This window comes from Anser brachyrhynchus (genome assembly GCF_964034855.1).
Source record: "Anser brachyrhynchus genome assembly, chromosome: 1".
NCBI lineage: Eukaryota > Metazoa > Chordata > Aves > Anseriformes > Anatidae > Anser > Anser brachyrhynchus.
The window spans coordinates 82030084-82052718 of record NC_137694.1 but is presented as its reverse complement, the minus strand read 5'-3'; the positions used below and the strand labels follow the sequence as shown (position 1 = coordinate 82052718).

General features: G+C 37.0%; 2 protein-coding genes across 13 annotated transcripts in view; one reads left to right on the top strand and one right to left on the bottom strand.

Annotated features, from left to right (window-relative positions):
* LOC308184202 (multidrug resistance-associated protein 1-like) overlaps positions 1-15573 on the top strand; it is a 50269-nt gene extending 34696 nt beyond the window's left edge. For 11 of the 12 annotated variants that reach the window (XM_080571041.1, XM_080571051.1, XM_080571052.1 and 8 more), the window contains 12 exons: positions 90-147; positions 1241-1460; positions 1935-2089; positions 3208-3363; positions 4351-4550; positions 5387-5513; positions 6913-7014; positions 7906-8049; positions 9157-9315; positions 10300-10466; positions 11419-11613; positions 12105-12494. In XM_080571041.1, the coding sequence (XP_080427167.1) occupies positions 90-147; positions 1241-1460; positions 1935-2089; positions 3208-3363; positions 4351-4550; positions 5387-5513; positions 6913-7014; positions 7906-8049; positions 9157-9315; positions 10300-10466; positions 11419-11613; positions 12105-12216 (1795 nt within the window). In that variant the 3' untranslated portion in view covers positions 12217-12494. Of the gene's footprint in view, positions 1-89; positions 148-1240; positions 1461-1934; positions 2090-3207; positions 3364-4350; positions 4551-5386; positions 5514-6912; positions 7015-7905; positions 8050-9156; positions 9316-10299; positions 10467-11418; positions 11614-12104; positions 12495-14850 lie in introns of those variants that run through there. The other variant, XM_080571045.1, reaches the window with a different exon arrangement.
* HSPA13 (heat shock protein family A (Hsp70) member 13) lies at positions 14995-22634 on the bottom strand. The gene is made up of 5 exons (XM_080571152.1): positions 22477-22634; positions 21907-22247; positions 20764-20977; positions 20054-20221; positions 14995-18529 (listed from the first exon to the last, which is right to left on the bottom strand). Exons 1-5 carry the CDS (start codon positions 22499-22501, stop codon positions 17859-17861), a joined length of 1419 nt encoding a protein of 472 aa, XP_080427278.1. The 5' UTR covers positions 22502-22634; the 3' UTR covers positions 14995-17858.
* Position 22635: the final 1 nt, after the last annotated feature.

The following is a 22635-nucleotide window of genomic DNA, read 5'->3' as shown; positions in this document are numbered from 1 at the left end:
GATTTCGTAGTATATATTTCTGCTTAGACATAAATGGATGTACTCTTTGTATGATTCACAAGATTTGACGGTGCGTTTCTTGTTTGCAGTTCTTTTGATCAGTGGAAAATACTCACAAGCAATAAAGAAAAAGTTGCCACTGGTGGTGTAAGTGTCAATAATAGAAAAGACTTCAGCATGTTGTTGTTGTTGTTGTTGAGTGGATGGTAGTTTTTTGTGTTTTTTTTTTTTACACATAAAAATATATTTTATTTTTCAGTTCCATTTCTCTGTTTCTTGTTAAGGTTGCCTGACCTCTAATTACTGGTTTTAAAATGAATTTTATATTTTTTACCAGATTTTAAGTGTTTAGCTTGAGATTTTATTATCTGCTACAGGCTACATTTTCATTTCACATCTTGGTTCAGTCTGTTTTTTGTATTTCAGAAAGAAGAATCTTAAAAAAGCTTTTATCCCCATTAGGAAAATAATCTGTCTGTCTCATCTTTAGGAAGTTTAGATATCTGTGTGCTGGAGCAGAGATTAGAAATTTTGCATGGTAATACTGCTGCAGTATTGTTTTATGTTAGAAATGCACTTTCTGCATTCCCCATTATTTTTTTTTTCCAGTCGCTAGGGAGAAGGAAAAGAACAAGTGAGATAGAATGTGGGGAAGGTCAGAAGTTCCAGGGAAGCAACATGGGAATTAAAATAAGAATGGGAATGTGGAGGAAGACTGAGTTTCCAGGAAGCGGTAGAGATAAGCACCTGGGGAAATAAACAAATGGACAAAATTCCCTTGTCTCGAATAGCCCATGGTGTCAATTCTAAAGTTTCTAACTCCAACAATGGAGTAATATTTGCTTTAAACAAGCTGCCCAGGTATTGCATACTCAGTTTTTTTTTGTTTGTTTATTTCCTGTTTTTTTTGTTGGTGGTGGTGGTGGTTATTTTTAGTTTGTTTGTTTGTTTGTTAGTGATCTGCATATCAAAGATTTTCTTGTGACACTGGCAAGTGTCACAAGCAAGGTTGCCTAGGATACGTATGATTAAAAATCAGAATGCAAAATCAGACAAAACCTTTTTACAGTATGATTTTATATACCTTAGTTATCAGATTGAATTAAGAAATTCTGTAGACTTAATCTAAATCTAATATATTCAGTTCCCATTGTATAATGTGTATTTGACTTCAACAGTGGTATTGATTTTGAGTAACTCCTTGTATTCTTCTTACCATTAATTCTTTTTTATTATTTAGATGAAGCTGTCAGTTGTTTTAAAATATCTCCAGGCCTTCAACTGGCAATGGATATGGCTGACCATAGCTGCTTATTTAGGACAAAATGCACTAGCCATTGGACAAAATCTGTGGCTTAGCACTTGGACTGCAGAGACAGCAAAAGCTAGTGATTTCACAGAATGGAAACAGTCACAAAACTACAAACTTGGTATTTATGCGCTTTTGGGATTCTTACAAGGTAAGCACGAACATTTATGACTGTTTGCCCACCGTTTGCTGACATTGATCTATCTAAATGTTTATTACTAAAGAAATAATCTGGCTGTTCCATAAACAGAATTATGTGCAACAGTCTAATTGTTTAACAAGGGAGAAGAATAGTAGAAGAATGTAATTTTTTACAGCAATGTAAAAGAAAATGCTATTTAATTTATGATACTTCTGTGAGTTCAGTAGCATCCATGTGTGACCTAATGAAGTTATGTTAGCATCTCAGGGATAGAGGCATGCTTGCTTGAAACTTAATTGCAGGAAGGACATACATTTTACCACTTTGTAAGAAGTATCAACAAAATGCAAATACATCAAATTATGAAAATTAGGATATGAAGTATAAATTGGTCACTATGGTAGAAAACAGGGACGGAAATAATCTCCATCTCCTCTCCCTCTCATACCATTCATACTGTCTTTTAATTTATCCATTCCCAAGGTCTTCTTGTTTGCTGTGGAGCCTATGTGCTCACCAGGGGCTCTCTTTGTGCTTCTCGGAAGTTACATCACCAGCTGTTAGACAGCGTATTGCACCTTCCTCTTCAGCATTTTGAAACTAATCCTGTAGGTCAGATCATCAATAGATTCACAAAGGTAAAGGGAAAACTGATGTATTTTCTGTTTTAAGAAAATGAAGCTTGAGTGACTACAGATTTAATCCTACTTAGTATTGTTGAAAAATGAAAGATATCAAAATAAATGAATGCATTATCTAGCAGTTGAAAGCTGCTTCAGTGCGTAAGAATGGCAGAACTGTCTCTGGTTATTTTCTTACAAAATTATCAAAACTTATTGTTAGCAAAAGTTGCGTGGACCCTATCTACAATCATTAGGAGGCCATTCATCAAATACTACTCTGGCAGAGTAACAAGTTTTCCAGACCTAAACCTGATCTGTTTTTGTTGTTGTTGTTGTTTTTTTAATACAAGCTGTTTGATATTTTATTGCAAATCAGAATCAAATGATATTGCCAAAAACAATTAATACATCAAATTGACATTCTCTGGGGTATATAGACTTACAGTAAATGTGTTTTCTGTTTTTGTAGAGCTTTGACTTGAGTTGGAACCTCTGATACACCAACAGATGTTATTTACTGTGACTTTAATACTTCCGAGTCTTGTCATAACTAGGTTGTTGCAACGCATTACAGATTACTTCAAGTGCAGTCAGTAACTGTCAAAGGCTGTATTTTTTAGATGAGACTAAGGCTTGTTGCGTAATACACTAAAATAGCAGTTGATGTAGATTTCAGTTAAGCCCCTAGTCTTTTGTAGCATTTTATTATAAACTGGATTTGAAAAAGCTTTACTGTATACAGTAAGAGATTAATAATATTTCAGTACACATCAGAATTATTAACAGGAGTACATAGAAGAGTTAGGATTTGAACTCATGGCCTGATTTCCAGTCCGAAATGATTTACATAAGCTAAATAGTAGCAAGTAGCAAAATAGCAAGAGCAGTCACTTCTTGACTTCATGCACCCCATGTCTGGTCTCTGACATGCCATGAGTACTCTATCTACTTCGCTTTTAGACAAAAAATAATGATATATGAATAAATTTCATTAGGATGTAATCAGTTGGGGGGCAATCCTACCAACTTTTATTTTGAATATTTTGGTTTGATTCTGATTTTAAAGGATAGTTTCTTGAAGTCTGCAGTGTAATTTACTCAGAAAATCTTGATTCTTCTATGCGTTGTTACAGGACTTATTTATAGTAGACATACGTTTCCATTACTACTTACGAACTTGGCTGAATTGTACACTGGATGTTATTGGAACCATTCTAGTTATCACATTCGCCTCACCACTATTCATAGTGGCAGTTATTCCCCTGGGATACTTGTATTTTACTATCCAAGTAAGTTCATTAAATTTTATAAGGATTTCTAGATGTATGTGCATAAAATGTTCAAAACAATCAAGGGTACTGACCTAAATTATTACTTGCAGTGGAAAAAAATCTATAGAATACATCTGAACTTGCTTTCAGAAAAAAAAAAATCTTCATGCTTCTTAGAAGGAAATTAGTACACTTCTTGAACATATCCTGTAATACTTGTGAACTTTTAACAATTTATATTTTTCTTATATTTTTCCTTTCTTAGCAAGACACAGTATTGATGTAGCTCCCATTAAGAAATTGATGATACTACCTGAAAAAATGGGCATATGTTACAGAGAAAGCTGAAAGCTGAAGAATAACTCTGAGCAGTATACGTAAAAATAGAATGATGCCTAAACTACGTGTGATATTTTTTGGCAGAAGTGTCACTTATGCTACTAAGAAGCCAAAAGATAAAGTCTCAGAAAGACTAATGTTTACATTCCTGCTTCTTGATGTTCAAAGTACAGTACGTAATTAAGACCTTAAAGATTTTAAAAATAACAATATAGATGAAGGAAAAGAGTGCCTGGATTCAGCCTCTGCTGAGGAATTTACATACAGACATTATTATGTTAAAGAAATAAAGGACAATTTTAATTTGAGTAAGAAAGAGGGCAATCTGATTTAAAAGTTTCTATAGAAATTTTAGTTGGTTGCTACATACCTCTTGTAGTATAGCACATTTTCTATAGAATTTGGAAATTATGTTCTCTTACTTCAGTCTACCCAGGAATATATATTGCAGTTATGTTGGCATTATAATGTTGGTGTGTCCGAAGACACAGATTCTTTTTCTATGTAGAGATTTTCAACTTCATATTCAAAATTTACAGGAATTATTTAACAGATCTAAAAGAACTGGAAATAAATATGGCAAATATTTCAAATATTGTAAGATAAAGCAAAATTATGTAAAAGAAACTGTAGCAACGTAAAACTTTTTTTGTACTGTTTTATTAGCGATACTACATAGCAAGTTCACGACAAATTCGACGTCTAGCAGGAGCGTCACATTCTCCAGTGATCTCCCACTTCAGTGAGACTGTCCTAGGAAGATCAACAATTAGAGCATTTGGCCACCAGGAGAGATTCATTAGAAAAAACTATGACGTTGTGTATGAGAATTTAGTTTACTTCTACAACAATGTCATCTCAAACAGGTACTTTACAGCAGGTATGCATCTCTGACTGAGACCTTTGCATGTAGAATTCCAAAGCTATGTGGTACCTTTAGTCAGAGTAAACTCACTTGAAAAACCAAAGGAAAGAGCAATTTATCCAGCACTCTTTGTAATGAACGCAGAGATTTTGTGTAAGCACTGGGATGATTTCTTCTTTATGTCCCAGAAGCTAGCAGGTTTATAAAAAACTGTGTATGTATTGTCTAGGACGAGTGTTTCCGAAACCACCACCACAACAAAAAGTTTACTGATAGGTCATGGGCATGGACTGTGTACTAACTACATTGCAACTATAACTGTTGCTATGTACAACAAGCCTACAAGCTTCTTGCAAGCATATGAACAAATCTAATTTGTATTTCAGTAGTTCACATGGTAGAAAGCTGGTCTATACCTAGAGCATAAGTTGATACTGGGAGTGGAATCCTTGTTTTTAGGGAAATACATGCAGTTCGCCTCCCTCATTTGTGATTCAGTTCTAGGTAGAGATTAGTAAGGAGAAGCTTTTCAGTTCTGGTTTTCACTCATATACCAGAATCTTTTCCAGATAGGAAGAGTAGGAAAGTCATATGAGTAGTGAAGAGAGCACTAGCCATTAGTGGAGAGACTGCCATTTTTCTTAGCTGTTTTACAAATTGTAGACATCATATTCCCTTCCCTGTCCATCTGTAAAATGGGAATGGTGGTACTTACCTGTTCTCCAAAGCAGGTTGAGAGATTGATCTCAAAGAGCCACTATATTAGCAATATATTCACTACACTGCTAAAAAAATGCATAGGTAACTCACTTTTTTCCTTTGCTTTGATTACCGCAGGTGGCTGTCTGTCAGGCTTGAATTTCTAGGCAATCTAATGGTGTTCTTTGCTGCACTGTTTGTAGTACTGGCTGGAAATACAGTGAGTTCTTCTACAGTGGGTTTATCAATATCATATGCTCTGAATGTAAGTAATTTTTCTCTTTTTTACTTTTTTTGCTGCTGTCACATTGCATATGAAAAGGGAATAACACAGTGAAGTTGAGTAGATGAATATATATGTATACAGTGGCAACAGCAAAACTAAAACCATGAGTAGAACAGAGCTTTCCTTTAAGTCCCATTAATTCTGGGAAGCTTCACATTAATTATTTTTCCATTTCTGAATTTAGATTAAATAATAATTATTAAAGAATATTTAAAAATCAAATTATATATGGCTTACTTTTAAGTGTTAAATTAAACCACCAAGAATAAGAAGCCTAGTGATTTTCAAATATATTTCGTATTTGATTTCTTGTTCTTGCTCACTTACTGAATATTGTGTGGGAATGCTTACTTAAAAGTTTGTTAAAATCATTTACTTTTTGCACTGTGCTTGTGAAAATAATATGTGAGAGCTACATTAGGAATTTGACCTGTAGTAAGGTAAACTGATAAGTTGCTAGTTAAAATAAGCCTTAAGACATATATATTCAAACTAAGCATCTTTAATCTTGTGATGCTTGGAACCCTATTGGAGTCCAGATTCTCACTGTTGTGCTTCAGAAACACAGCTGACAGATACTAAATGAGAGAGAGAAGGAGACAGAATAAATTACCCATCATCCACATAATGCCAAATTCACAAGAGTTCCCTTGTCCGTTGTTCTCTCTCTGTCATCACTGAGTATATGATGATATAAAGGAGATTATTCAATGACAGGTACTGCATAGTGTTTCGCTTTCATCTGATGTCAAATTGACACCATTCTCTATTTAGTTACGTAAGGCATCTCAAAACAGTTTAATGTAAAATAAATAAATAAATGCATCTTTTGGCTCACTTTTTTTCCTATAGAATTGGGAGTATCTGGTGACAGAATTGTTACCTACTCCATTATATAGAATTGGTACCAATTAGGTCTGCAGAAGCATTCCCCATGTTTGAAGACAACAAATTTGGCGTGCACAATAGACCAGATCTGTATCTCCACTATAGATTCTTCACTCCATGTTACTGGCTTACTTTATCTAGGAAACTGTGCAATAATGTACCCACAATATGAAACATACATATTCTTCCTTTCAACATATTATGCAGTTACTGTGCACTTGCTGTTGATCTTGAAGTAGTTTCAGATCTCTGGAGCTGTTATGTTAGTGAAAATTATAGTAGCCATTGGGTGTATATATATACATTCAGATCAGTGCTTTTCAAGGTGATAATTCCTTTGGCATGCCACTATTTTCTGTATACTTTTTGGCTTCTGTGATTAAGCATCCAGCCTAGGAAATTATTCAATTGGGATTAAATTTTGAAATCTCTAGGCTGTATTATAGTATAATTAAATTTTTACATTCTACAATGCAACTTTGTTCCCCAGATAATTCAGAGTCTCAATTTTTGGGTACGTAAAGCATGTGAAATCGAGACCAATGCAGTTTCAATTGAAAGGATTTGTGAATATGCAAACATGGATAAAGAGGTGAGCACTCTCATTGGAATGGTAAATAAATATTTGTGTGCATAGAAAAAAACTTAGATTGAATTTAATATTGGTGAATGGTAATATCAGGTTATAATTTGTTATTACATACTTTGTCATTTTTTACATTAATATGCATATTCTTCATTACATATGTAGTCATAGCAGCTTTATTGTTTTTATTTTGACCAGTAAATCGCTTGGCATCCTTCTTAGTAGTAGATTTTATAGTAAAACTAATGGAGCTGCATCTCAGGTCAACGTTTTATGCTATGTGCAACCACAAGGAGCATTTTAAGAGGAACAGACAAGGAAGAGAGGCCTTCCAGATCTCTTAACTATTATTCACCTCATTACTGGAGAGACATTTGTTTTTCAAAGCACTTGGCCTTGGTTATTGTACTTTTCTGAAAGTGGCGCCCATATTGGAGAAATAAGAGCCTTGGTCTTCTTGGAAACAAGTCTGTCTTCTAGGTCTTCATTTTCTTTTACCCTTCCCTATGTTTCTGCTTCTTTACTTTTGTTCATATCTCTGTTCTCTCTTACTCCATAAAAGAAAATGTTTCTCATTAAATATGTATTTGAAATATCTGGGAAATTAGGCATCAGATTAAATTCAGGTCCATGCCCGTCAAATGATGGAACAGATAATAGACTATTAGCAACTATGCAGTTAAACTTTAAAATGAGTGCGTATGATTCAAAAAAACCAAGTTGGAATGTTGTTGCTGCCCAGCATCTGTTAAAGAAATTTTTTCTTCCCTTATATCACATTGGAATTATCACAAACCTACTGGGATTTCTAGAGATGTATATAATTTTCCTACTGTTTTCACTGACTTGTGACACATTTACTGTCATAAACTGAAATTACAATGGTTTTAATTCCAGGAACCATGGATAACATCAAAAAGGCCACCAGTAGGGTGGCCTGATAGAGGAATAATACAGTTTGTTAACTACAAAGCTCAGTACAGGAAGGATCTTGGTTTAGCCCTGAATGACATCTCCTTTCAGACACGGAGTAAAGAGAAGGTATTGTATATAATAAGAAATAAATCCAAAGTACAAACTTCTGTTTCTGAACTTTCTACTTCAAAAATATTTCATATGAAGAGACTCCAATACTACATATAGCAAGATTATGTTGAACAAGGAAAAAGGTTAAGTAGACAAGACACTAAAGAAATAATGCATGAAAAAAGGAAAAGTACTCTTCTCCTACTCTGTAGAAATTCTTATCCCTGTAGGAAACTGAGATGATGTTTTCTTCCCTGTCCCTCCCTCCATACTTTGGGAAAAAATGTTTTTGAATCTGAGATAAATGTTTATTTAACTGTTATTCACTTGGAAAAAAAAAAGAATAGTGGAAAAATACTACAGTTAAAACACTTTTAGAGCTTATGCTATTTTATTATATGCCAATCTGTTGCTTGTTTTTAAGATTAGTCCTGAACTGTTCTAGATCCTTTTCCAAGCCTTTGTGGCTGCAGAGGTGAAGACAGTAAATCATCATGGGCAACTGATGCTATTCATGAGAGTGGCAGCCCAACAGTGCTACGTAGTGTTAGAGTAAGGCAGTTTAGTAGAGTTAGATAACGGAAGATGTAAACTAATTTGGTTCCATGCTGTTTCAGTGTTTGTACGAAAAGGTGCTCCCTTGAGTAGGTGATCCTCACGTGAACCTTCTGAGGAGAGCCTTACTCTAAGAAAAGTCAATAATCACATTCCCAATTAGATTTTCCAACTGAATTTGGCAGTTTTAAGGAAGATCCAAATTTGAAATTAAAACTCGTCCACTGTGCTGAATATTTATGTAGAAAAATATATGCTCCCAGATTGGTGTTGATCAGCTCTGGTTTGGGAACAAGGTAGTTTTGAGTCATTGGTTGGAGCTGAGGAGCGCTAAACAGAAGGTAAGGGATAAGGAAAGGCTTCCCACTGAACCAGGCATGGGCTGGATTGTCAGTCAGGTGTTCCAGAAGTGAGTTTTAAACAGTTTTATCCAATTAAAATATTGCTTGTTGGTAAAAGAAACTGAAGTTTTGTACTGGAAGTTAAAACTGAATTTGCTAGTCACTTTTCATATACAATGCACTGCATAGAAAGTTATAATCTTTATCAGAAAACTTTCCATTTCAGGTTGGAATTGTTGGAAGAACCGGAGCTGGTAAATCAACGCTCACAAATTCCTTATTTAGAGTTATAGAGGGATCTGGAGGCAAAATAATTATAGATGGAATTGATATATCAACTATTGGACTCCATGACCTACGTAGAAATCTTAACATTATTCCACAGGTGAGATGTGTTTTAGAGATTACTGTGGTTTTTATTATTATTATTATTTTACTAACAAGATATTTCAGGGTGTATTTTGTTTGCTTGTTTGAAGAATATGCACAAGATCTCATACCATTGTAATAGTCCTTTTTGGCCACTTAGCTCTCAAAAGTATCGCTGTTCTGCTTGCATGTAACTTGCTAGTGAATGTTGTTGGCCTTTTGCAATCTACCTACTGGGTTACAATGCACTGACTGCACTCACTTGAGAAGTCTGTTCGCTGCCTCTAAAAACACCAGTTCTGTTTATAAATCTGTGCAGCTATTTGCATATTGCCTAGTACTTATATTTGCCCATTTAAGAAAAAGGCTTTTGTGTGCACCCAGAAAAGTTTCAGACTTGATTAAGACTGTAGAGACAAGCATTCAGTAATTATGGAGTACTGGAGGTAACTCATACCCTCAGTTGTGCTTTCCTGGCATCTTCTAGTCCACATATACTTTTCCAGATATCCCCTGATGTATTCAGTGCACAGAAGCTAGTGAATGTGCATTCATGCAATAATTGCTTTTGTTCTCATTGCTAAATACTTGGCCTTTTCTGCAGGTAAACTAAGAAAATTTCACTTAAAAACATGGCCTTCACATTTTTCTTAATTGTGTTCATGAATGTAGTATCCAGTGCTTAACAAACCCGACAATACCAATATTTTCATACGTTGTTTCAGTTGCCAGATGCTGAGCAGGTCCTCAGTTAGCCGTTGAATGGGTAGCACAGAGTATGTGTATGAAGTCTGTTGCTCTTTACATTAATATAGAGCTTAGCATGCTGAGACCCAACAAGATTTTGTATTTCCATCCATCAACTGCAAAACATTACAATTTCCCTCACAAAGCTTCTTTTCCAATTTATTCATGCCAGTTTCCTATATTAATGTCAGGATACAGCATACTCTTTTAGGTTTGTGATGGAACAGTGCACTCAAATTTTGCTATTATTTAGGACCCCGTCTTGTTTTCTGGGACGCTGCAGTCAAACTTGGATCCACTTGGAAAGCACTCTGATCTTGAACTATGGGAGGCACTGGAACTGTGTCACTTAAAGGCTTTTGTTGAGTCACTCCCAAAGAAGCTCCTTCATGAGATTTCAGAAGGTGGTGAAAACCTCAGGTATATAAATAAGCAAGTGCTGTTGTAGTTACTCACCGAACTTGCAAAATTCTGTTTTTCTTACGGACAATTTACTACAGAAATTATCAGTACAAAAATTACAATTCTCCATTTGTTCAATTTGTACAGTTCTCCAGTTGTTCAAGTAGTAAGGGTTTCCTTGATGTAACCAGCTGGTCACAACTGTATGAAGTCTTATGGCCTGTGCTGAAGGGAAGCAGAGGAGGTAGCCTAGTTTCATCTCAACTATATGAATGGGTGCAAAGGGACAGGGGCTTCATACACCACCAAGTTAGATTTAGATACAATAGGATCCATTCATTTAAAAAAAAACAAAAAAAAAACTGCAGAGAGCTTGACCGTTTGCTTTATTTGCTTAGGCAAAGCAACTCATTTTTTTCCTTGTAGAACATTACACCATAGATATCTACGGGAAGTGACACTGGAAACAGAAGGACTCTGAGAGACAAATAGCAAAGCTTTCAGCAGCAAAGGGACAGGCCATAATTTAAATGGAACGTATTAACAATTAACTTGAATTTTTAGGATGGATCTTTTTTTTAAAAAAAGTATCTAGAAGGCATACACCAGAAGTAACATTCAGCAATATCCAAACTTCAAACGTTATTAAGTGGTTTAGCATTCAATCCAGCCTATTCAAAGTCCCCATTATGATATGAGTATCAAAGTTGAGGGCAAGACTAGGTTTAAAAGTTGCACCTGAGCTTCTACTTCTGCTCAAAACTTCCAAAACGAGGAGAACATTTTTCTCCAGTCTTTGTACAAGTATAAAGCGTTGTTGAGGACAGCAGAACAGATAGGCTCCGTGCTAGTTTCAGCTTTATGTCAACAGTATCTGCTCCAATGTCTAGGGCTAAGTAGTGAGGAAACAACATCCGTCTCCCCTTTCTCAAAGTGCCTGACCTGACCTTCTCAAATGTATTTTTAACAGTGTTGGCCAGAGACAGCTGGTCTGTCTGGCCCGTGTTTTGCTACGAAAGACAAAGATCCTGGTCCTCGATGAAGCAACAGCTTCTGTTGACATGGAAACAGATAACTTGGTGCAGTCCACCATCAAAAGAGAATTTTATAACTGCACGATATTAACTATAGCACACAGGTTACACACAGTCATGGATTCAGAGAGGTAAGTTTTGATATGCCATTTAAGAAATGTCTACTTTTAAATGCGTGTTTTCAGACCTACAAAATTTTACTCTAGCACTTTTTACCTTAGTATCAGTACAATCCAAGGTACCACAAAAGACTTGCTGTCAATATTAATTAAATATTGATAACCTGTGTTCTGTTTCCCCACTGTAATTACAGAACGATTTTTTTTTCTGATTAGATGCATGTATAAGCTACTATTGTGACCACTTAGTTCTCTAGAAAAAAGGGACTACACTGTAGAATTTTTACCAACTTTTTTTTTTAAACCAGCTAAGCAAACATTCCCTTTTCAAAAGGCTTTCTTAATATAGGCATTCCTAGCTTGAGAAACCAATGAATTACCTAATGCAATGATACTTCTTGCAAATAAGAGTTCCAGTTAATATGTATTTGTAGTAGGGCTGGAAAATATGGTTGAATAGCACCTTTTTTTTCTTCTATAATCTTCATGCTTTCGTATTGTAGAGTGCTTGTTCTGGATGCAGGAAGGATTCTAGAATATGATACACCAAATAATTTGTTACAACGAAAAGGTGCCTTTTCTGAAATGGTTGCAAAGGCTGGAATAACAAGATAAAGAAAACTAATGAAGATAAGAATTCCTTATACTGATAAACGCTCAAAAGATATTTGGCATTCCCGATGTGATGAAATAATTAACTTCCTTGTAAGCTCTTGACAAGATTGCTTTTTGCTACAACTGTAATCTGTATATATTGATCAGCTTTCTGAAATTAATTTTGTTTTTATACAAATCACTTTTTTGATCATCTTGGCACTGGACCAACAGAATGAAGCAGTAATTTTCATGGCATATTTTAAATATTGCACTAGTAAAGGTGGATTTAAAATAAATCTTTCTGTTCACAGTGTTTTAATTAAGAAATAGTGCTTAATTAAATTGCTTGGATGTTATGCCCATTTAGTTAATACATTTTATATGATTGTGAATATATAAAAAAATTGTGTGACCAGAGAGACAGATGCCCCTTGATGCTGGTTTTTAGGACATACATATTTATTTGCTTTGGTAATAGCACATAATTTTGCTATAATTTTGGTAATAATTTTATTTGCTTATACTTTGGTAATTCTTGAGGCAACAAACTTGCCATGGCAAGTTGATTTTTATGTTGATTTTGTGATTTTTGAATAACTGAAAAACAATTTCAAACAGCTGAAAAACATGTAAAAATAATTGAGCATTACAAAACCAGATTGTGAAAGAATCCCATGAAATTGGGGTCAGGTGCAGCTATTTGCTAGTAGATCTTAATGCAAATGTCAATGCTATTTAATGCTGCACAAAAGGTTATGCATATTTACTCAAAGTGTCAGTTAACCATGCCTGTGCTTCTGTAGGCCCTGTGAATATTACCTTTTTTACTACACATCCTAAGAATCTCCAAATTGAATACCAATGGTGGGGAGGAATGGGTTAAAAGCAGAAGAGGATGGGATGAGAACTGCAAACTGGTGAGGAACATTGAAAACATGCTCAAGTGACCTTGCAGCTGTGATGACAAAGCCTGGAGAGTAGGAAAACGCATCATACCTACTGCTTTTAATCCTGTATCTTTGACAACCAACGCATCCACGTACAGATAACACAGGTGTTTTGTAGACTCGGTGGCACCCTATCGGACATGCTTGAGCTTCCTGCCTTGGGACAGAGATCAAAGCATAGTGAAGATCAGAGCACGGTGGTAAACTACACCTGTGCAAACCCTTGATACATAAACAGGCATCAACAGCAGGCCTATGATCCTCTAGCGTGGACCAAGCTTAGCGGTGCCTGCATCCCTGTGTGTGTGTGCTTCGGGGATCCCCCACAGCTGGCCAAGTAACAAGTGTACTCTGCATTTCAACCCTGGGGTCTGTGGGCATCCTTGCTGCCTGCCGGTGCTGACTCACACCACCAACTGAAGTAAGCAAACCCAAGTTTGCAGTTTTAGAAAGGTGGTGAGAAAGGAGGGAGACTTTCTGAAGAGATTTCCTCAAAGATGTGGTTCTACTACAGTGAAGGTAAAAAAACATCTCTGTGCCTTCCTGACAGCAAAACAAAACAAAGTCTTCCTACATTTAAGACAGTACTATGTAGTTTAATTGGCTACAAAACACAACTAACTATACTACAGCTTGCACAAAGCTATTAGAATATAATGATTTTAGAACCCATTAGGAACAACCCAAACCAGGTAATTACAGTTTTCTGACAGTTCCAGAGAGACAAAGTTTCTCAGGAGAGAGAACAGCTGCTTGCTTTTCACCTTCTTTTCCTCTTTTCTCCACCTGAGGCCAGCAGTGGCTTTACAATAGAGCAGAACCTTCCATCCAGACATTTAATTTCTTTGGCCACATTTGAAGTGCCATGGGCAGGCTCTTCTTGGGTCCTCATCTCTTACCCACCTTCACACTCCCCACCAAACCCACCCTTTTCTGGAAGAATAAGAGGAGGAACTGGAAAGGACCAAAGTGGGTACTATTCATCAACGGGTCAGCATATTTTAGGCTTTATGCTAGGATAGGTAAAAGCTTCAGCACTCAGAAACCAACTCCTTTCACAAGGTGCACAGAAAATAGTCTGAGGGACTATTACCACACATCGGTATGTGGTAATTTTACTTACTTAGGTGGACAGAAGAGATTTATATACTTTCTGGTGGACTGGTATTTGGAGAAAGCTGCAGAATGAATAATTGCTAAGTCTGAGAGAAAACAGCTTTAGGGTAGGCAGGAAAAGTCAATTTGCAGCAGGAGCATCACCCAGTATCTGCGGTCTCTACTGTCATCACAAGTCTGATGTCAAAGACAGAGACTAAATCTACGAAAAGGAGGGATCACGTGGCTCTGGTGGACGTTCCCTATGTCCAGTCTGCAGCTGCTGATGAACACAGGGAAGGTCTGTTCCTGCCCAGTGTCCTGTGATCCAGGAGGCAAGATACAAGGAACATAAGAGTAGGAATGGTGTGAGCTGTTGCCACTCCCACAGGAACAAGATCATCATCACTGCTTGGCCCCCTCTTCTCCTTTGACTAGGGTTTCGTGACGTATTAGCATTTCTGCATCCCTCCCAGTCACTCCTTGCTTTCCCCTGTACCAACATGCCATCTTTTTTCTCAGTTCTGTTCATCCACCCAGAATTGCAGCTTCAGGAGCCAGAGATTTTTCCTTCCCACCCTAGTTCCTAATACTCTTTGTCTCTTCCTAGAAAAGGATCTGTCACTCCAGGCCTTAGAAACCCTTTGACAAATTGGAAGATTATAATCTCATCCTCTAAGCTCCAAAGGAATTCAAGGAAGAAATAGAAAAATAGTGCTGTTAAAGTATTTCGCCGATAAATTGAGACAACAGATTGAAAGGACAGAAAATGCTTTTAATAAAAACATTTTAAAAGGTTACTTGTAAAATGCATTTCATTGTCTGCACTTAGAAACAATTCAGGAACATACAATTAGTGAGGCATCTTATGCTTTCAGAATTTCAACTCACAATACAAGCTTTAGCTATATAGATTTGTTATACATCTAACACCACAGGCAACCATATTCAGAATTAAAGGACAGTTTGTAGAAACATTTCAGCCTTCAAATACCAATTTGTTTAAACAGAGACTTTTGATAAGCAGTATGTGTGCATACCTGGAAATGTCCGTTTAGTACAGTGTTCTACTTATCTAAAATGTGATGGTTTGTGCCAAAATACAGTACTAAGATCAAATAAATAATTTGACCACAGAATTCAGAAAAGTTATCTAATAAATAAGGATGCATTGTGAGATATCTAATGTACAGTAACTTATTTACTAAAAAAGTCTGTATCAAAATCTGAACGAATAAATACCCTTTTGTGAAATTTTCACAAGTAAACAACTTACCCTTCCCTTGCAATTCCCAGATTAACACCGGAGGTTGCTTTTAATTATTAAACTCCTCCATACTGAAGGACTATGCTAAAGAAAAAGAGTACTTCATTTATTTGCATTTAAGAGCTTAACAGTTTAAAGTTACTCCCACACTTCTGCATAACTTGTCCCGAAATTGCAAAAATCTTTTAGTTTTAGCTCAACTGCAATGTTTCAATGCACTGCATAAAATGAACAGCTGCATTAAAAACCAACAACAAAAAAACCTACTGAACACCTACTAAAACTCCAGTACACTTTGACATGAATTTTTAGCAGGATAGAAAAAAGGCCACAATGACTCCAAATACTTTGGAATATATGTTCAATTATGTATATACACGTGTATGTCTGCAACGCAAAGGCCCCAAACAGCAACTGCATGTGAGAACTATTGTATATTGGCATTCATCCATGATTTCACTGAAGAGACTTCTTTCAACTCAGGAGTTTTAGTTATATTCACCATCCCTTAGGACCCACTTTTTTTTTTTTTAATAACTGTACAAATTTTCTTTTGAATACATTATCACAGTACTGGATGTCCCATACAGATGTAAAGGCAGGGTCACTTTCAAATAGATACAAAGGAAGAAAAAAATCCTCAAAAATTCACTTTGGTTTTCAACTCAGTGAAATTAAACAGATGTTAGCAATATAGTGTGGGAGTCTTCTGTGAAGTTAAATAATACTGAAGGAATTGTTGCATGCAACTAAGATTCAATTTAAGAGGTTTTTAATAGGATTATTTCAAACATATGTTTAGAGTATAGCTACTCAATTATGCTGATGCAACCATTTGAAAAGGCAATGCCGTAAATCAGATCTACCGCCAGGAGAACAATAAACCTATTTTAAAATGGTTCTAAGTTAAGCTACAGATCTAAGCCCCACAGTTCATATCTTGGCACACTTAACACAATTATTTTGAAGCATTAAAAAAATGCTTAGATCACCTGTCATTAGACCTTACCTGATTAAGACTGTGTTGATGGATGAAGAGAAGTCTTACCTGAATGAAGTGTTTTCACTGCAGAGTTCTAAACATAAATTCATCTGGCCCTTTCAGTATTAACTCTTCATAAAAAGCAGAACTGTCACCAAGTTTCTTTTGCATCAACTTTTTTTTTCTTCCTCATGCATTTGCTAGATAGGTGGGTGGCAAAATATTTGCTGCTACCTCAAATCCTGAGTTACAGGCTCTGCTTCCTTCCCAAAAGAACAGCTACAATCTCTAATCTACGTTCAGTTTAGAGTGGGGATATGACAAAACTTAAACCAAAGATACTATCTATCCAAAGTATAGACTTGGATGATTTTTCACTTACTAAAGGAACTAGACTTCATCCACGTGGTCCCTTCTGCCCCACACTTTCTCTCTGACAACAGCACAGCTGGGAGGTACTCAAGGGGAAAGACATCACACACCAGGAAGTATGCAACAATGAAATTCATGTTGGTCAAATTTAAGGGAATATATACAGATGTAACTTTTAAGATACCTAAAAATAAAATTACTACAATTTTCAAATAAGATGGGGAGAGGTATAAGGAGTTGATGATATGCACTTGTTCCCTGTTGAGAACGTAAGTGGTATGACAGCAGCACCTATGTGTTAACCATCAAGAACAGATCACAAAGTTAGCCCTTGGAGACACACTTAAGTAACTGTAACATTAGCAAGAGCTAAATTTCTTAGCATGGCGTGACTGAAACATGAGGCAGTAACTTGCCACTTGATTTCAGTAATACCATTATGCTGTTATGAACAGCAGAAGAATCAACTGAGTGTGTAAATCTCATTCAAGCTGCAACATGCCTTTTAGAAAGGTTCCTAAATGCTCAAATGACTCAATTTAATAAATAAATTTAAGCTCAAGACTACTAGTGCTATGTGCGTTAACACTGCTTCACATTCTTCCAAAGTAAATATATTTGATGTGGGAACACCTACAGCATAATGCCGTATTATTTCTAAGCTTTGGTCACACTCTCTTTATATTCAGTTTTTCAACAAACACCTCTTTAGGATTTGCTAATAAAATTTAGCAAGAAAATGTGGGTGTGTCATCATTAGCATTTTCATCCTATATCCAGTCTATAAGCAGACACAGGACGCTTCAGAACTTTGAAAACCACTCGTACCTTTAAAGTAACATCTAGTTTTAACACAGGCATCCAGCAGCACGAACTGGAAGTGATTAAAAAAAATGAATATTTATGGCTAAGATTAGGCTCCACTGCCAGTCAGATAAGTACGCACCATCAAGGTATGCTTTTTGAGAGATGGAATGCAACGGGAAAGAGTTTATCTTCAGTTAAAATTAGTCTTCCGTAAATGCTTATTAGGAATTTCTATAGCACTGACTTGGAGAGGCCAGGACCCGCCAACAATTCCTGCTTGGATAGCTACACCCATTACAACCGCTAGATCAGGGTCTACAGAGGTGTTAGGTTCCTTCCCAAAGAAATCCCGTATAACTTTGCGTATTTTAGGAATCCGGGTGGAGCCCCCAACTAACACAATTTCATCCACTTCGGTTTTGTGTAGGTGCCCTTCCTTCAACACCTGTTCAATGGGCACAAGAATCTTCTCAAAAAGGTCCTCATTCAATACTTCAAATAGTTTCCTAGAGATTTCTCTTTCAAACACAACTTTGACAAAGTTGTTTTTTCCATTTGAAACATCTCCAAGATCTTCCAGGTCCTTTGTTTTCTGTGAAGGCTTGTCTTTACGAACAGCATTTTGTTTTACCTCACCTTCTGGAAGTTCTTTTGTAAGCTTTGTTTCTGGCATAGTCAACAACACCCTTAGCGTAGATGCCTCATGAACTGTCAAGTTTAATTTAACTGCTTCCACAGCCTGTCTGAGGCGATGTATTTCTTCTTTTCTTGATGGCAGAGAACCATATTTTTGATAGAGCTGATCGTATAAATGCTGCATCAACCTCTGATTAAAATCCTGTCCTCCGAGTTTGTTGTTACCTAAAACACCAGAACAGAGAGCACCAGACACATTACCTTCAAAACTTCAGCAAGCAGCATGCATCTTGTACTGGGAGATGGCACTCAAGGGCTAAAACGATGATACTAAGACCGTAAGCACTGAGCAAGAGCTCAGAGAACTGGGGAAATAGACATAATTAACGTTCTACTGAAGGATACATGATGGATAATCATTTGCAGATTTTTTTTTATTTATCAGCTACTATGGAATCTATCCCTGTCAACATTTTTCCCTGGAACTGCCCTGTTAAGCTGTAACAGAGAAAAAAAAGTGGTTGTTACCTCAATGGGAGTGTTCTCTGTAGACAAAAATATGTAACAAGAAAAGTCTGTAGCTGGTAGCCTATCACTGAAGTGCAATATCTCACAGTAAATTGTTTTCCCAGATAAAACTTCTAGAATGCTTAAATTTCTCTGCCCAAAATTGACTTTTCTATTAGAAGCTAGCAGAGTGCAGCATTATAGGAGTTAGTTTTAACATTTTCAAGTTACTCAGTGGCTTCATGCATTCACATGAAAAACAAGGCACTATTAAAGTAGATGGATATACTCTGAAAAAAGCAGAAAAAATGATAAAATGCAAGCAGTGAGCTTCAAGCTCTATTTAGAAGTATATCTTATATTAGCCTTCAGAGAGAGAGTATTCTGTATAGCCAATTTCCTTCTGAAAGATTATTTTCACACCACATTTCCAAAACCTTTCAAATAATTGTTCGTGTTTTCCATTAAACAGATTTTTAAAAATACCCTGCCAGTTTTCATCTGTGTTGAATAGGACTCTCAAAGTTTCCACCTTTTTGTTATGATTGAAAAGAGGAATTCACTTAATGGACATCCATCCAAATGGATCAGAATGAAGTAGCTGAGTATTTCTTGCTGTTCTGCTCTTACTGGACAGTGCAGCAGCTGACATTAAAACTTGTTCATTTAAGGCAACACTGAAAGTAGCACTGCATCTCAGACCTGTCTGAATCCAGGTCACCCACAAAGCATTTGTCTATTCACTCCAGTTTTACTAAATATTGCTTGCTTCCAGAAACCTTTGCCAAACAATGAATCACTTTGGCATATGCGTATTAAAAAAAACACTTACTTCTGGGTTAACAGAACACAGTTTCCAAAGCCTGCACAACTATGCTGGAGCTAAACGCAGAACAAGGACATTCCAAAGCACCCATCAACAATTCAGTAAACACTCTCAACTCAGACAAAGGTAACAGAAAGCTTTAGAACAAAGCAGTTTGTAATACACACCAGCACTTGTACTAGTAGGCACAAAAATCAACAGCCACAGATAAAATTAATCTACAATGTATTACTTTGAGCCAGCTAAAAACTGAATCTCTCTTAACTGGTGAAAGCAGTTGCAAACCTAGTTTTGTGTGAAGGGTAGTCGAGAACCCTTTGTGTGAGTGCTGTGTTTTAAATAACTTCCCTAATGGTGAATTCAGGTGCAGCTTTCTCTTCCCACTACCCCTTGTGAAAGTAAACCATTTTTCTCACCTGCCATGGCTCGTGTGAGGAACATCCCTCCCTGCTTGTTCAACAGAGACACATCCAAAGTTCCTCCACCCAAATCCACCACCAGAACGTTAAACACATCAGCTTTGTGCAGTCCGTAAGCCATAGCTGCAGCTGTGGGTTCATTGATTACTCTCAAGATTTCTAGCCCTAAAAAGAGCAAAGCAACAGTCACATAGACTAGAAAAACATAGTTTTCACATCATAACATTTACCATTAGTTACTTTGTACTAAACATAAGTGAAACGTGAAGATAAGATAGTTCATCAAGTATTAGTGCTTAGAAAACTCTTTTCCTTATTTAAGCCTGAAGTAATACTACTTCAGTGTCAGGATGAAGGCATGAATCATGATCTTCCCAAACATGTTTTCTCCAGAGAAACCTTGCTAAGTAGATTTATTTCAGAACTTTTTATTTTTGTATAAGTTATGTCTAAGGGTGCTCTGTACATTCTATTTAGAGATTACCAAAAATACTATTTTCCTTGAGTAAGATCAGTTCTTCTAGCTATCTATATTTGCATTAGTCTTCTGCATCTGTTGGTACTCAAGAGTTCTCTGCTGTTCCTCACAATTGCTAGTAGTCATTAAAAAACAAGAAAAAAATCCATAGTCTTTACTGTTAGTGAAATAAATTTAAAGATAACCTTAAGGCTCCACAAAAGAAAATGCTGGGATAAAGAGACATCACCTGCAAGGTTAGCTGCCTTAACGGTAGCATTCCGTTGCCTTTCATCAAACTCTGCTGGCACAGAGATGACTGCCTTCAAAATGGGCATGCCAAGATTGTCTTCTGCCATTCTCTTCAATTTCAGTAGCAGCTGAGAGCCAATATGCTCTGGAGTGACATGAAAGGTTTCATTAGTTGTCACAGAAAATTCAGCTGATCCGCCATTGTTGAAAATCTAGGAGGAAAAAGCAACACAGCCCATTGGTAAGAAGTCCTTCTTACGCCCTTTCCCCCACTCCCACCAAACATTAGATTCCCATACAGTCTGTTTATTCTGGAAAAATATCAATGTGCTTCTGCCACTTCTTGAATCACTTTTATTCTTTGATTGTGAGTACTATGCAAAACCTACAACATAAAGGGTCGGAGTATATCCAGAGTACTGACAACTCCTTTGACCAGGTAAAATGCATTAAAAAAAAGTTAAGACCTAGCAACTGCATAATCAACTTTAATGCTATGTGACAACAACGCATTCAATGATGAAAGTAATGCTTTTTAATCATTAAATTTACTGATAAAGCTTCCCACAAGTTCTTTGTTGTGAAAGGAAGCAAGGTATTGGAACAGTGCCTCTTAAGAATACAGACTGCTTGCAGTAGCTGAAAATTAGTCTCTTTACAGAAAAGACTTCACCATAACACCGTGCTAAATTAATACAGCATTCTTTTTTAGATAGCAGCTCTCAAGATCTGTTGCTTGTCAATTTAGCACTGAAAAGTACTAGGGAAAAATGCAGACAGAGAATATGTTGACTTTTAGGCTTCTTTTCCCCCCCTTATATCAGAATAAAATGAAGGTTCATTAAAGAACAGTTAGAATTTCAAGTTTAAGTTTATATTTTAAGACAAAGGAGAGTTACCCAGAAACACATTTCACAGTAGAGAATAGGGTCCTCTGGAAAATCACTGTCAACTCTCATGTAGCAGTACGCAACATACCCAGAGAAGGGAGGAGTAAACACTGGTGGAAGTCTTATGGTTTCCAGGCCTATCAGATTTAGCCAAATGACACGGGGTCAGAGAAGCTGGTCACTCGTTGGTTACTGACTGAAGTTTTCTACACATTACTGCTTGCAGACAAGCGATGAAGATGGCTGCTTACCTTAAACGGATACCTACTGCTTTCGCTTTTCAGTTCTTCTGCAGTGAAAATCTTCCCGATGAATCTCTTTGCATCATATATAGTGTTCTGAGGATTCGAATCTGCCAGTTCCAGGCCATCATACCCTACGTGCACATCCCCGTCAGTGAAGGACACTATGCTGGGTATGCTGTGGTGCCCGTTTTCATCTGCAATAACCTTCACCTGCCCCGTCCCAGGAAGAAAGACACCGACAGAGCAGTAAGTCGTGCCAAGATCAATCCCGATTACTTTTGGCGTAGGCATCGGTAAATACTGCTGGGCTAGATAGCCAGCTAACAGGAGCGCCAGGACAGCCGAGCCTGAAACACAGGGTTTTTTTTAAAAAAAAAAAAAAAACAGGGTTAGAGTCCAGGTCAACACATTACACATTACGTTTCATGCAGTTTTATTTCACGCCCCCAGTTTTATTATTTTATTATTTATTTAGTATTACCAGTTTTATTCACAGTCCCCGGGAGCACTTCCCACAGCCCCGAACCCCTCCCGTGAGCCACTAAACCAGCCCAGCCGCCCGGCCCCAGCCCGTACCCAGCACTGCCATCTGCCCCGCCATCGCCGGCTGCCGCACCGCCCGCCAACGCCGACTGCTGACGAATCCTTCCGGGCCGCGCCGTACACCGGGACTTGTAGTCCGCGCGTCTCGTACGCCCAGCCGATATATACCCGCTGTCCGGCGCAGCGGAACTA